At 34.9% G+C, this 16,249-nt stretch overlaps 1 protein-coding gene across 5 annotated transcripts in view; it reads right to left on the bottom strand.

The window, feature by feature from the left end:
* Positions 1-16,249, bottom strand: part of LOC111047296 (cyclin-dependent kinase 14) — a 331,518-nt gene that overhangs the window by 261,055 nt on the left and 54,214 nt on the right. For 2 of the 5 annotated variants that reach the window (XM_039428523.1, XM_039428524.1), the window contains one exon: positions 14,973-15,014. The exons of 2 other annotated variants lie outside the window; for them this stretch is intronic. In XM_039428523.1, the coding sequence (XP_039284457.1) occupies positions 14,973-15,014 (42 nt within the window). Of the gene's footprint in view, positions 1-3,863; positions 4,188-14,972; positions 15,015-16,249 lie in introns of those variants that run through there. One more of the 5 variants, XM_039428527.1, reaches the window with a different exon arrangement.

Here is a 16,249-nt window from a genome sequence, read left to right as displayed (position 1 = left end):
GATGAATTATCCTTTTAATGTCGTTCAGCTAATTTTCCCAAGGATGAGACCTAGTGCAATCGAATTTTTATATCATAAACCCAATATGTTCCAAATTTCGTGAAAATCGTTGGAGCCATTTTCGAGATTCGTTGAACACAAATAACCAGATAAAAAAAATATATACAAATACACGGAAATGCTCGCTTAATATAATAGGATAAAAACACTATTCTAAGATCGGGAAAGGACTACAGTGTAAGCCTGAAAATGAATTTTCATCAATAAAATACTCTTATTTAAATAGTCTACAACTTGGAATATTACCATTAATAGTTAGTTGAATAATTCTATTTATCTATTTTTGTTTGAGACTCCCTTTGTTCAATTTTATTTAGTCCAAATTTTTATTGAAAACCTTTCGATAAACTCATGTGAATCAAATTCACATGATAAAAACCTCTAGAAGACACAAACTATAAGAGGATGTGGAGTAGTTTCAAGGTGATAATTCACGTCAAGGAATCATACCGTAATTTTTAATCCACACTACACGAGGTCGAATAATAACAGTAATTTCAGGCCAAACGATTGTACGCTGATAAATTAGATTTGTTATCCGAATCTAGTGTATCTCTCATTATAAAATCCAAGTGTAATAATACGTCGTCGAACTACAGGTATTACACAACACTAGAGTTCCAACAAGTTCCGTAACTATTCAGTATTTTTGCTCCAATTTCTGTAATACTTGATATGTTTTTAATAATTTGTTAGTAATATTTTACCATCATATTATTTATTAGGTTTAAAATCAAGAAAGTTTTTTCCAGTAGAAAGAGGCAGCTTTCGGCTGAAAGAGAAGTGTCTTTTATTTTTAGCATAAATGAAGATATTGTGATTGGAGTGGAATTTCTGAACAGTAAATTGAATAAGATTTATACTGATGTAGGATTTTTCCCCAATATAGTCTGCAATGGAAATTATTTTCTAGAATATTATTATCATATTTATCTAATGTTATTTAATTTAAGCATAGACATATTTAACGCATATTTTTTGAATTATGTTGGTATTTTGATATTGAGAGATGGATTAGATTTGTATTTGATGAACAAACAAATCCATTCAAACAATGAATCAACTAACCTAACAACCATCAGACCCCAATTAGACAACTAATCGGTACAGTAATCATGAATATTTGAAGCATCAATTAGGCTCTAAAAAAATCTTGCATTGGACAGTTCCCTCATTACTTTTTTACAGTATAAAATATCAGTTCAACTGATAAAGGGATTGCTAATATAAAAACAGTAACTACTATCAAAATTGCAATTGTTACAAAATATGACTTAGCATGTTGGAATGCTGAGCAAGAACATTATTGAACTATTTTAAGGACAAGACTAATTTAATAAATTGTTATACAGTAGCAATAAAATAGTTATCTTTTCAACATTTATAAATTTTTAGACTGGTATTTCACTAAAATTGTAATCAAGTGAAGCTTTGAATTATAATTGGACTACAAAAATATTAACAAAATTTGGAAGAAAATGTTTTGTGTTGAGCCTGATATAGATGATCTGAGCTTCGTACAATAAATAAATATACAATATACACACACAGGTACTTCAATAAACTGAACTGAAATTCAAAGTTAACTTTCCGTTAAGTTATCATTCAGTTGTCGGTGCCAGGTAAACCATACTGCACACAGACGTCGCACGTCAATCGATAATAACAACGTAGCCCACAAGTGGAGACAAATAATAGCCTATTGTCAAATAACTTTCAAGGCTTCAACAGTGATCAGCACATCAGTCTGCAATCATTACATGTTCACTTCTTTCCTCATAGCAATGCTTGCAGTATGTTTATTGCATAGCGACTTGTAGGCCTACATTCAGTTGCACTTGTCAATCAACCTTCATTCATGAATGAGCATTTCTTCTCATTCAACCCATTTACTGAGTTACATCTGTTAGAAAAACTCACACACCATTTTAGGAGTCTGCCAGGTTATGAGTAGTGGAAATGTTGATTATTCATTTGATACATGCAAGTAGGAACAATAATTTATTATTCACAAATACCATTAATAAGCATCAAATAACTTCCACCTTGGATAATAGCCTTGTGAATAGCCTACTAGTAGTTCTGTGAAAAGTAGACCTCACCCAGTATTCTCATCCTCAAGTACCTGATTGAAACTATAGGTGGCTTCTCCACACATTTGTGTTTAATCACTTCATGATGAATAATTCTATAGACTGATTTTCACTCTAATATTGGCGTATGGAGGAGGCTCCTTTTTCCGTTTATATTATCCTTGAAATGCAAAATTTCCAAAAACCTTGTATATACGTCGACGCGCAATTAAAAAAGGAACATACCTGTCAAATTTCATGGAAATCTATTACCGCGTTTCAACATTTAAACATTAAACATATAAACATTTAACTATTCAAACATTTAAACATTAAGAGAAATGCCAAACGGTCGACTTGAATCTTAGACCTCACTTCGCTCGGACAATTATAATAAATACCAATACAAATAGTGGGAGAGATTCTGGCCAGGAAAAAAGTACAGTCTCAGGGTACCAGGACTTATTATTTTAAAGTACCATGGTCCAGAGCTTCCCAGAGGTTTCAGAGTTTATTCACAGATTTACTATTGAATTATGAATAATCAATTTTTATAATATACAGCTGTTATCAACCCTTTCCAAGGATATGGAAAAGTAGATCATTGAGGCAAAATCAATACAATACGGTTTCAAAACTGAATGGTACTTATTTTACTGTCTATAACAAGCGATACACACATATTTATTAAACATGCACCTATGAAATACAACTGGTGAGCATGAGAAAGCTGTTTTATTGGAAAGACAATAAAATACCAACAGTCTACGTGCGACGGAACTGGTAAATTGACAATGAAAATTGAATAATGAAACAGTATTACATCAATGATCAAATACCATCAACTTTCTAACGAGAAGTCCTATTATCCACACAAGTTGAATGTGAAAAAACTCTTTTATTGTCCAGCTCAACAAAAATAAATAATAATTTCACAACACGATATTTTCAAATCACAAATATCTTCTTAATTATAAAAATGGATTGATAGTAATATCTCATAAGATCACAACAAATTAATTCTCAATCTAAACAAAGAGTAAAAAGCTCAAACTGGAAGACTTCTGTGGAAAACAAAGGATCATTTCAACGGAACTTTTAAAATATTCAACACCACAATTAAAACTCTACTTTGGATAACACCAACCTGATAAAGAATTGTACAACATATGATTAGAAATCGCTAATACAACAGTAAGATGTTGACACAGAAGATGGTGAAAAAACAAAACAATAACATTCAAATCGAAGCAGAGAGACATAACTTTTGAATCACCAACATACCAATGACAGGCTAAAAGTTGTTTCAACTAATTATTCATAATAACTCTCTAATATTAATTTAATCTGAAACCAAATTTTTCCAACTTCCAAGTGCACAGAACATAACTTTTTCAACTCCAATCATTGAACAAGAAATTTTAACCATAGACTATGTAAACAGATATGTGATTGATGTTTCCAATGAAATACAAGCAAACTTGAAATCAGAAGCACATCAATAAGAAGTTGTGTGCTTATTATCTTATTTGCATTCAAAAAACTAATGAAGTGATGATAAACATGAAGTCACCAATATTTGAGCCAAAAATGGTGGAAATGAAAGCACAACACTGCAAGGAATCAAAACAATGTCATCACAAACAATGGGTGAACACAAATATTATAACTGTATTACAAATAATTGAAAATTGATTCATGTGATGAACATTAAAATTAAACAAACATTACCTGGTGGAGGGAGTGACTGCAAGTGTACAACGGTGGTAGCAATTTCTCACAATTTATTATGTAAACAAACGTGAAACAACAATTCACACCCGGAAGTTGACTAACAACAGACAACTGCTCTCTGTCTCGCAACAACTGGTCACTTCAGATCACTTGGAAAAACCAAAAAATCGCACAGACACCACGACTAGAGACCTGGTTCCTTCCGGGTGACCAAAACAATGAACGACGACAGAGATACGAGTTCAGCTAGCGACCCTCACGAGACGAAGGTCGAAACAAGACTGAAGAGCGAACGTGAGCAGGGAATCTGGGCAGGTCACGTGGTGCCCTGCTACCCCCACTACCACTCCGCCAGCGCTCAGCTGACTGCTGACTCATCCCCACCACCACGGGTTCATTGAGCAGAGGTAAACACTGCATCTGGGCATCTCCTCAGCAGGTCACTCTCAAGTCTGCGAGTTCTTTGCTCCTCATGGATGCAAGTGCACCTAAACTTGTTCTAAAGTGATGTGCAAAGAACAGACAGACATGATGCTACAGGGCCGCAGATATTGTATGCCAGTCTCAGGGTGTATGTTGAAAATGGGCTAGGCAGTGTTCTCAATGAATATGAGAGGTGACGCTGATATCAGTGGTGAAGAATACCAGAGAAAGATAAAAAAGATATCCGTCTACAGTGTTCGAAATACTGATATTTAAAAAATATTCTCTTGTTGACGAAGGAGATTCAACTCATGTTTTAGAATTGATGGATTTAAAGTATCTTCTCAGTATCTAATGAATTTTACAAAGCCAAATTGTTCGGTGGAAAGTTCATTTGTGGAGTGTATCATTAAAAAATCAAGCCGATTTCTCATAAGCTGTGAACTGAAGGTCAATCTCATACATAACATTGTAAAATAGCTCAATCGGAGATTGAAATTTTATGAAGGTGCGTACAGATATACGTACAATTCACTTTTAATCAGCTGATTATTTCTGTATTTTTACAGAACCGGTAAGATACAGATATAAGAAGCTTGGCATCAGCTGATTAAAAGTGAATTGCTCATGTTCACGGCGCGTAAATCTGTACGCACCTTAAGAGAACAAAAGTTTCCGTTCATTATTGAGTTCAGATGCATTACAATAAGTTACGATCTTCAATCGCGTTCCTAGACATTTTTGTTTTCCAACTCCTGATTAAATATAAATGACATTTGATACTTTCAAGAAGAAGAATTCATATTTGACCAATCATAACAACCATGATCAATAAAGATGATAACCGTCATGCTGAAGTGATTAATTAATCAAAAATAAAAACTAGTATCTGAACAAACTCATTAAATTTCTAGTTTTCTGTTCATTTGATCACTATCTATCAACGACATTACACAAAGTTTTATATACACAGCTCTGCTAGCTATATAAAGTTCTGCTAGCTATTTGAAACGCTCCATCAGGAATAGGCAAACCACCAATTCTAACATTCCGTTAATTTATTTAGAGTGGTGTGAAGCAGCAAGTTATTCAGAAATGTTGGGACTGAAAATGTGTTTTGGCTCACTTCAACAGCAGCAGCAGCAGCAGCTACACTGTCGCTGGAAAGTCGCCTGATGCTATTGCTGAGAAAAGGAAATCCCTTAATTACCTCGAATCCCTTTGAGGCCACTGGGACAGGGCCCTTCAGGGTACAGGGCGCGTCCTTCAAAGGGCCCGCACTCTAAAGTGGTTCCTGCCAGAGTGGAGAGAGCACGAGAGAGAGAGAAAACGCAGAAAAGAAGAGAAAACGAACGCTAAACAGATGGAGTACCATAGTGAAGCGAGGTAGAGAAAGAGCAACAAAGTGACATGAGGAGAAAGAGGAAGTGACAAGGTATTAGAGAAGAGAGGAGAGAAAAGGAGTGAGAGAGAAGTTCACAAGAATTTCCTCACGCAGAAGTAGAACGAGATGGAGAGCAGCTAAAGAACGTAAACGGAAAACTGCATTCTGTTATCAAAGACTGCGATGTTGTCAAAAGCTTTTGCTTCACCTCTACGTCCTCTACTCACTCCAGCATGTTGTCCTTTTTGAGACTGATTTTCAAACACATCGTCGTATCCTTTATCCGTGTGTTTCATTCCATTTTTGTTTTTACTAGCGGGTTGTTCTTTATACTCTTTCTTCCTTCTCATCCTGCTTTAACCATTTCTTCTTCTATATAAACTATTAGTTTCTCACTTTCATTCTCCTGACTCTTCTCATCATTGTGTCTCCGCATTACCTCCTTATTCCTCAATTATCTACCTCCATTTATTTTCCATCCTTATTAACGTCTGAAAATCGCCATCATGATAGCCAACCTCCGCCATGGAGACGGTACATGAAGAAGAAGATTGACATCTAGTTCCTCATCTCTCTTCTTTCCCTATAATGCATCTGCCTAGTTTGTCGCCGTCCACTTTGTCGCCTCCTTTTCCTCCTTCTACTTCATCATGCTAGTCTATCAGTATTCTCTTCTATCACCTTATCCTCAGCCTCATTCACCTCCTTCTTGTTTTCTACCTCTTCTTCTCCTCCATTTATAATTGACTCAATCTTCTCATCATCCTTAACTTTCTCCTTCATCCTTTTCTAATCCTTCTCTTCTCCTATCTGCATTTTCTTCAATCACCTGCTTTCTTCTTCTCCTTTATTCTGTCTTCTCAATTTCACTTTCATGCACACACTTTCTCTATCTTTCCCGAACTCCTCATGCATCCATACAACACCATACTCTTCCTTAACTCACCCTGTTCCACCTTTTTTTTCTCTGTATCACTTTTGTCTTCCACTACTTCCTTTTCTTTTTGCCCTTACTAACAGTTTCCTCATTTCCTTCCTTCTTCCCTCCTAACACTTCCTCCATAGCACTCATTCTTCCCTCTCTGACGCTTCTCATTCTCCTCCTAAATTCTTTTCCTCTTAACATTTCTTCTCTGAACGAACTTTCTCTCATTTTTCATCTCCTCTCCTCTCGTCTCTTTTCCATTCCCTCCTCCCTCACATTCGGTTGGGTTAGGTAGCATTAGTAGGCCATTCATGGCTGGCATACCACTCACCGTCTTTGAAACCTTTGTAAATGGCCCTAATTAATTGCGGCATACATTTACATTGACATCAAAGCTCCCCATAATAATGTCTTGACAAAGTTTTCACTTTCGCTCAACAACATTCCTGCTTAATTTTTCGCCTCTTCTTGGGTTGATGTTGTTTTGTGAAGAGGAAAACTTCACATTTCAAGATGTATTCTGCGGAAAATTGCGCCTGAATTGAATAACCGTACCCCTAGAATTTTCAATATTTAGAAGCAGCCAAGTTTTTTTTTCAAAAAGAAAGTTCTTATATTTGCCAGACAGACATAGGCGTACTCAGATCAAACAACGCGAGGTTTAGCCTACGTGAAAATGATGAAGAATCTAGTCTAATAATTGTGGTGTCCAAATTTAGTCAAAATTAAATATTCAATAAGCTATTTGGTTCCTTCAGAAGGAGATATTTCTATCTTAATATACCAACTTTATAATAATTATTAGTGGAAGACTTAAAACTAATACTTCTGAGCTTTCCATTTCCAAGGATTTGAAACATAATTTTTAAATTAGGTTAGATATACGAGGACAGATTGAAAGATTTCCGACCAAGCCATGAAGGTGTCAACTCTCGTTAATAAAATCTAGAGTAGCTTAGTCGTCATATTTTCAATAATTACTCACAAACATTTCAGCCATTTTTCACGCGAATTATATATTGTTACAGTCGAATAAGTAAATAGATGTCGGATCTACGTCCAGAAAGAATACAAATGTATTAAATAATGTACAAAATAACTGAACATGATTGAATGAACGGATGAATGAGTTCCTACTCTATTATATAATATGATCTATATATTAATTATTCATATTAAATATTAAGAAATAATAAACTTAATATTTTAATATTCCATATTTCCTATTCTATTCTCTCTGACTGCGACTGTTCACATCAGACCAATAATTGATTATTATATTTTCTGGAAAAATTATCAATTGTGTAAGTAAAACAAATCGTACCAATCTTTCAGGACGAAAACCATTATCCAGCAAAATTTTCAAAAATATTAAAGGCACATTTCGTTTTTAGATGTGCGTGAGAGAACTATGTTTACCGAATAGGAAGGAATTCTCTCCCAATTCCAACCTGGTGCTTCTTTGTTGAAATGATCACAATAGACGTCAAACGGACATCATTATTTTGGTGCATCATGTCCTGTTTTTTCTCTTTTCACGCTCTCCGTTTCTTTTTTGCACCTCTCCATCCTTTTCCTCTTATATCTCTTTCATCTGTCATCAACCGCCAGAAATTTCATTTTTTGTGAGACGAAATGTTTGTAGGAAATACCGGCGAACAATGGAGAAGATCGTTGCAGCGGAAAAACGGTATGGTTAGCGTTAGAGGGTGAAAGAGAAAGACAGACAGATGAAAAGTGTGAGTGAGAGAGATGTAATGCAGGGAGATAAAGCAGAAAATTTAGGTCAATGCTAACAAAGGACTGATATCAAATGAGTAGTGGATGATATCATCATCAGCTATCAACAAACGAAAACTACGAAATCCGATTCTATGGAATGATATTTCAGTAATGATCACACAGCCCGAATTACTTACCTCTATTTCATATGTATGAAGTTTTATGAATCTTGTTTGAACAAATTAGACAACAACCAAATCACATACAGTATTATTAATTGACTAGCTCATAATATTATCCTTAATTCTCCTTATACACGTATTTTGATAGAATATATAATAACATTCAAATTTATCAGCAACTCTACACTCCCACCCCTGAGCAATTACCTGATAAATATGCTTGACTGAAGGGGAAAGTATTGTCGAAGAATAGAATTAAGTGTGAAGAAACCTTACCAAGAAGAAACAATCATGTCATAGTTATTTTTTTGAAAAACTTTTACTTCAAAAGTAAGAAACAGTATGAATACATGAGAACTTCTAATGATGCAAAGTAAGCTACTTGTTGTAGTTACAACTGGTTACCAGCAGCTTGAACTTTCAATTCACACCATTATCATTGATAAATTGGACTGAAATATTATTCTTTAGCATCTTTCTATATATTATGAAAAACAACTAAGCAGAATTCTAATGCTAAGGGTAAACAAGTAAAGCTCATGTAGGTAGTTGAACCCAAAACCAACTAAAAACACAATTTCCAAGGTGTATCATAATAGATTCTACCGCAGAGCCTATATTCCTAAATTTGAAAAATACAAAACACACAGATGACACCGGCCTCATTAATATAGAGAGAGGACAGGTTAGAACAAGGAGCCAAAATAAAAGGACAGAGAGAAACATATCTGGCAAGAGAAAAAAGTGATGAGGAGGCGAGTGAAAAGTGATAGAAAAAGAGATAGACTGCGTTAAAGATAGAGAAAGGGTAAATAGACGAGGTGAGAAAGGAAAAAATACAGTGCAGAGAAGAAAACCGTATGAAGAGTGCCTGGATCAAAGTGAACGAGAGTGAGAGAAATGGTAAGATGAGGATGATGAGAGGAACTGTTTCCTTCTCAAGAGAGTGGAAGATATAGGAAAAGCAAAAAGGATTGAGTAAGAAATAATAAGGAGGGACCAGAGAAGAAAGAGAGAGAATGGAAAATATATCAAAGACAGAGAACGATATTGAAGACAGAGAGCGTAAGAAAGGTTGCAGTATATGAGAGAATCATTCGGATACAAAACACAGTCCGATACAGTTTGAACTTATAGTTCCGGTTGCACAAAAGCCGGTTAAAGTTTAATCGTGATTAATTCTACGAGAACCAATCAGAGAAGCAGTCTTTACAAAAAAGCCTTCTCTGATTGGTTCTCTTGAAATTAATCACAGTTAAAATTTAATCGGCTTTTGTGCAACCAGGCTATAGAGACTTATCACAATGATTGTTTAAATTTAAAATCAATCTGTAAACCCAGACAATTTAAAAATATAGAATGAAAATGAGAAGTAAAATAGAAATTCAATGTGAACAAGAGAAAGAGAGTGTGTGAGAGAAAGTGATGGAGAGAGTTGTTTGAGATTCATCGCACCAGAAAAAAAATGTAAAAAATAGTGGATGCGCAGGCCTAGGTCTACCTGCTATTATAGGACGTACGACCCAGTTTCCTAGCGTTGGAACATTTCACCCCAGGGACTCACCCTGTACTGTACTTGCTAAAACCCCACATACACATGCGACACACGTATGTATCCACAGCATGTGTGTGGGGTTATTGGCGAGGGGATGGGGGTGGAGGCATGCATTATGGTGTTTGTCGTTTCTGCGATAGCTATAAGGTTTGTGGGAAGGTGAGGGGGGGGGGTAAAATCGCCCTTGTTCAGACCGGCAGAAGTATACATAGTACCATGTACGTGTGCGGTATTATACTCCCTGACCCCGCACGTACATAGCAAAGTAGACCTACTACGCTCCTACCTCGATACAAGCTACTGTCTAAACTCTACTGTAATACAAATAGGTAAAATTAAAGATCCTGATACAAAAAATATGCAACACACGTTTAAAACTTCACATGAAATGTTCAAATGTACAAGTAATATTAGGGAAAGGACCTTCCAAAACCCTTTTGTCTCCTTCTAATCGTAGATGAAACAATCAATGTGGGTTTTTCTCTGCTCTAGCTTATGAAGCCTGCAGAAAGAGGAGAGAAGCATTATTTTAGTAAGAGGGAAGTGCTAAATACTGTAGCATAAATGAACTGAATACGGAATTCATTTCTATAGAAATGAAATTAAAATAATAGTTATGAGAAATACAGAAGGCCTACATACCCGAGCATACACATTCATTGGGAGATACCAGGTTTTCTAGTTTGTAAGTTGCACAACCAATGGTTTCACATCATTCAGAAATGCAGAAACGTTTATGAAATTTCTAAAAAAAAAAATAATGACAGTGATGCCAATATGAGCTCTTGGCTTGTACGTGGGTAATGAGGCCGATGATAATGGGAAGAGATGAGTGGACCTACAATATAAGGTAGGTACCCCGAACCACCGAGAAGTAATTTTTCAACTCATAATCATTTTTCATTAGCTTATCTGTAATATATTCACGGTTTGTTCGATTATCTGGTTTCAATTATGTTCATCGTAATGTTTTTTAAATGTGTGAGTATCCAAGGGTACGCCAGCTTTATATCATAAATTTTATGTCTTAAGTTTCAGGAGAAGCATGTTGTTCCGCTCCCAATCATCGGCAAGATTTTTTGGAAATATAAATGAATAAAGTCTATAGATCGAATTCAATTATGAAAAACATAATATAACTGCAAGGTAGACAGGTAACCTATTACTTCATTAACATGAATTTGTATTATGTGATACATTCAATCAGTAGAAGAAAGAATCTCAACACCATGTATACATTCATCCAATATCTGTTGAAATACTGCAGGAACCTCTAAGCAAGAAGAGATATAGGTTATGTGCAAGTGCAAGCGGTGGTGCAGTGTTATGTGTAATTTGATAAATGACCGGTAAAGTAGATAACGATGTTGGTGAACTACGCTTCCTGGCTTTCTTCCTTTTCCTACCACCACACATGTATTAGTACATGAATGAGTGTGTGAGTAGGAATAGATGTGAGACGGATATAGATAAGGGAAAGGGAAAGGGATAGAGAGTCAGAGATAGGAATAATTGTATTGGTGTGGGAATAAATAGAAATATAATATGGCGAATATAGGATGATGAGAGAAATGAGACAGGCGAAGAGGACAAAGATGAGAAAGAGAAAGAAAATGGGAGTGAGGAGATGGGGGTAAAGTGAGAGAAATATATATAGAGTAGGGAAAGACTAATATGAAGGAAAAAATACAAAGAACAATGGGAAAACGAGAAAAGAAGGAGAATGCTAACTAAGAAAAGAAAATGAACAGCATAATTAATGCGGGAAAAGATTACAAGCATAAAAGGGATGTGAACAAAAGTAGGAGGAAAAAGAAAGCATGATGAGTTCAGAATAAAAGAGAACCAGGTTCAGAACAAAAAATCGCGGAATAAGAAGAAGCAAGAATATGATGTGACTGGATATGGAAAGTAAAGTGAAATACGAGAAGTGACATAGAGAAAAAGATTGAAAATAGTAGATGAAAAAGAATAGATAGAAGGAAAATTTGAAATAAAACGCGGAATTCGATGTAAAAACGTAAATGGAGAAGAGAAAGAGGAAAAAGTGGAAGTACTGTAATTGGTAGTGGAAAACAAGAGGACGTACAAAGGGAACATATTGAATTGAATTAGATTGCTGCCTTTATTTTTTTCCCTGGAAGGATGGAGTTATGAGGAATGTACAAAAGTGAGACGAAGAAGGAGGATTAAAATTATGGAATAAGAATGATAAAAAGGAAGTAAAGCAAGAAGGGATGAAAGTGGAAGAATGAATAAAGAAGGAAGAGAAAACTTCGGAATTCGGGATGAAAAAATAGAATCAGAAGAAAATTCGAATGTCGAAAGTCATAAGGAAACAGATATTGGCAAGAGGAAGAACAAGAACAGTATGACGTGAAAGAAGAAGGAGGTGTGCACGAAGATAGGGAGGAACAACATCAGATGAAGGAAAGAGAGAATAAGTAAGGAGGAAGGATAATAAAGGATTTGAAATCGAATATTTACGAGAGATGAAGCAGATATTTTGTAAACCGCACACTACACAGTCATATAACAGCTTCAGCAGTACAATAGTTCTTGTCTGGTATAGAGAGAGGGAGCTAAAAGGGTTTCCCTATATGGTTTACAGGCCACATAAACAATTTGGTCCGCTTACTCAAACTGACGCCAATTTACGGCCTAAATTATCTGCAGAATTATTGGGCCCATCTACACTCCACACGGCATCAATATCCTATATCAGTGGGCTGAGTGCCTGTAAATTATTCCCAGAGCGGTTCGTAAACTTTAGAGCCTTGAATGAAGTAATGAAACTGTTAACTACTAAAAGTTCAACTCAAAATGTTAATATTCCAGGATGGATTGCGCTAAAAATGGAACAAACCATGTTAATTCTCAATCACTGAAATACTACTATATTACAAGCTAGTAATTCAATTTCAATATTTATCCAGGAATTAGAAATCAAAATATAACTTATCTAAAAGGAAGATTCAATAAACCAAATTCATTGATATTCTGTGAACTCCCTTCAGAAACCTCATTAAACCCCATTTTTTTGGTTCAATATTTTAAATAAATACCTATTGTTCCCAATAGGATGAAATTGTGTGTTCATGCACCTGCCATAAATACTATAAATACGGCATTTGCACTACGGTTCTCCAATTAATAAAATTCCTCCAAAGTACATGTAATAGAAATTACATTCTTTATAGGTGGATCTCTGAAACAAAATAAGATGAGACTTCTCATTTAGATGGTTTAAATACATGAGCTCAAGGCAAAGTCGAACTTCTTTGTTAACTTTTTAAAGATGGTCTACTTTATTAAAAGTGCAAATTACAAATGACAGTTCTGGCATCTTTTAATAGTAATCTTCGAAAGATACTGATTACCATCGATAAATTTTATTCATATAGTAGATTATGAAAATTGAGAATATTTCACACCTGGATTTCTACACTGTTCCAAACAACAAAGGAATCTCACAAACACAAAACACAACTATTTCATCCAAAGTAGTAAATTCTGATTTAGCCTCCAAAAGAACATCAAACGAAATTCAATCAATGGATTAGTAAGCTTAGCGTGGAATGCTTTTAGTGGAACTGGCCTCGGTCTCATTCTATCACAGAGACTGGAAGCAGACCATTGATAAAACCAGTAACAACAACTAACCAACAGATATACTTCCCTTCTCAAATGTAATTTCCAAGGATATAATTTATAATAACAGAATTGATGACAAAAGCTACAAACAAGCAGATACTGTTGATCTGTTGTACTTTAATTTACAAGAATATTTGCTGAGAAAATAATCAAAGGATCAGCAGCGGTAAATGGTACAAACAATTTTGTACCTAGTTTAATTCTAAAGAACATGCTAATTTTTTATCTGGAAACTACTGTAATTATATTTTAGTGACAAATTGACCAACAATTTTTGAAAGTCGAATGTAACATCTTTTGGAAATGCAACTGTTTATAAAACTTGGGAGAAGAGTAGTTCTGGGCTGAGCCTGGTGTTCTCACCCAGTCATAGCTACATGATTTGTAATATTTTATTAATAAATGAATGAATACTTTTACAAGATCTCAAGTATTTCGTGATTGAAATATATTACGTGATATCTACATTTATTATGCTATAGTCCAAGCAAGTAATGTTCAAGAAGAAGGCTCAGTAGATTAGAAGGAAATGATTTGTACACAATATTTTAAATTCATCTCTGTTTAGTCTAATTAGGAGGTAAACATATAAAAATTCCCCACCCCTACGCCCTATGCTGAGGAAATAACCGTCACAGAGTTTGTAACCATAAAATTGGTTAGCCAAATCAACAGCTACTTTTGAAGGAAAACTGAAAGGAACTAAAACTGTAACCAACACAAAAGATAAAATTTGCCGCAACCTATAATGCCCGTGTTATCCTAGCTACGCAAAAACAAAGCCTTGTTAACGAAGTTCTCAATAGCCTGCAGCTCACATTCAGAGCAGAGTCCACTAATACTGCAGTGCTGTTACTTCCTTCACATTCTGAAAAAACTCAAAGCACCTCCCTCGGCCCATTGACTCCCTTCCTTGCACGACTATCTCAACATCTACTGACTGAGATTCATTTCAAGTTACGTTTTCAGAATGCTTTGAACTGTATAGTACAAGTAAACTACAGATGAATTAGAAATGTAGAAGAAAGATGACATATTGAGTGAGATGAGAAAGAGTAGAAAGAAGAGGGATTAAAAGATGGAGAAACAGAACAAGGAAAATTGGAAGAAATACTGCACGGGGACAATCTAATAATGAACAAGCTGGAAATTGTAGTAATTGAATAATAAAAGGAAGGTGTTATGATATTTCAATAAATTAGATATAAATTTTGAAAGATCTACTGTATAGTATACCACTCAGTGGATAGCATTGACTCACCCCAATCGAAATACGAATGTCGTGGCGATGAGTTCAACTCACCTGCAAAAATTTGTTATTTGTATTGTAAATTTCTTATTTTGTAAAACACTTGATAATGAAAATATCGATAACAATAAGGAAGCGAAACGAACATAAGAAAAACAACGGAAAGGAAAATGAAAAGTAACTCTAGTAGCGAAAGATATAACAGACAGTTCACGATATAACAAGAACCTACAAAATAATGTCTAAATACATTAATATGATAAATGGAGAATGTATTTCTTCTAAGGTTTCCATCTTTAATTGAACAATTTGTGAGGAACTAAACTTTTTCTTTCACTTATATAGAAGAAGAATAGTGAAGTAAAGGATCATAAAGCTTAGTTACAAACTCACAAATGGACTACATAGGCTAGGGAGAAGAAATCCCAAAGAAATCCAATGAATAATAAAACTGATTCCTAAAATTAGTGGTCGGATGAATGTATCAATTATTCAATGAATGACTGAATGAATGAATACATAAAATTATGAATGAATAGAAACAGGAATATTTAGCCAATTTCTGGAAATTTCAGCTTATAAGATGCCTGAATCTAATATGCAAAGTTCTGATACCTAGTTTTATTTTCCAAGCACATAATATAACAATATCTATTGTTGATCAGCTCTTTGCTGTTCTACAAAATTTACACGAACAAGAGTTCTGTACGTTTGAAACAAATCATGGATAAATTAACGAACTATCGGGTTGCTCACGAACTTGCCGGCAAGTATTTGATTTGTCGATAACAATCTTTCAGCCAGTCATTGAATAGAATAGCTAATGGGGCAGCATTTCAACTTGACTGGCAATTGAATAAACGCAATTGCAGCCCGCAGCACTGCTTAATGTCTAGAAATGTCACCGCAGCACTAGAAATGTTTCGATCAATAAGATCTACCGATACCAGTTACCACGTACAGTAGCAAATGAACTTGCCTCTGTGGTAGGGACTTCCAAAGCTCCAGGCTCATCTAACGTACTCTTTGATTCACTCAAAGTAAATTAATTTTTGTCATACTTACCCAACTGCAGCTGTTTTCCATGCATTAAATCAAGCCGGTAAACAGTTGTTTGCAGAACAAGAAAACATGTGATTCTCATTAAGTATACTATACTGTAAAGAGATCATATGTTTTCTTTACAGTCGGGTATGTTTCCCAGTTCTATGCTAATATTATAATAGCTCAAATAATAATTTAAGAACTCATCTAAGAAGTTTCAAGTTATAAGAACTCATCTCAAATCT

The sequence above is a fragment of the Nilaparvata lugens genome, chromosome 5, assembly GCF_014356525.2.
Source record: "Nilaparvata lugens isolate BPH chromosome 5, ASM1435652v1, whole genome shotgun sequence".
NCBI lineage: Eukaryota > Metazoa > Arthropoda > Insecta > Hemiptera > Delphacidae > Nilaparvata > Nilaparvata lugens.
The sequence above is the reverse complement of the archived record's forward strand: the minus strand, read 5'-3'. Positions and strand labels throughout refer to the sequence as shown.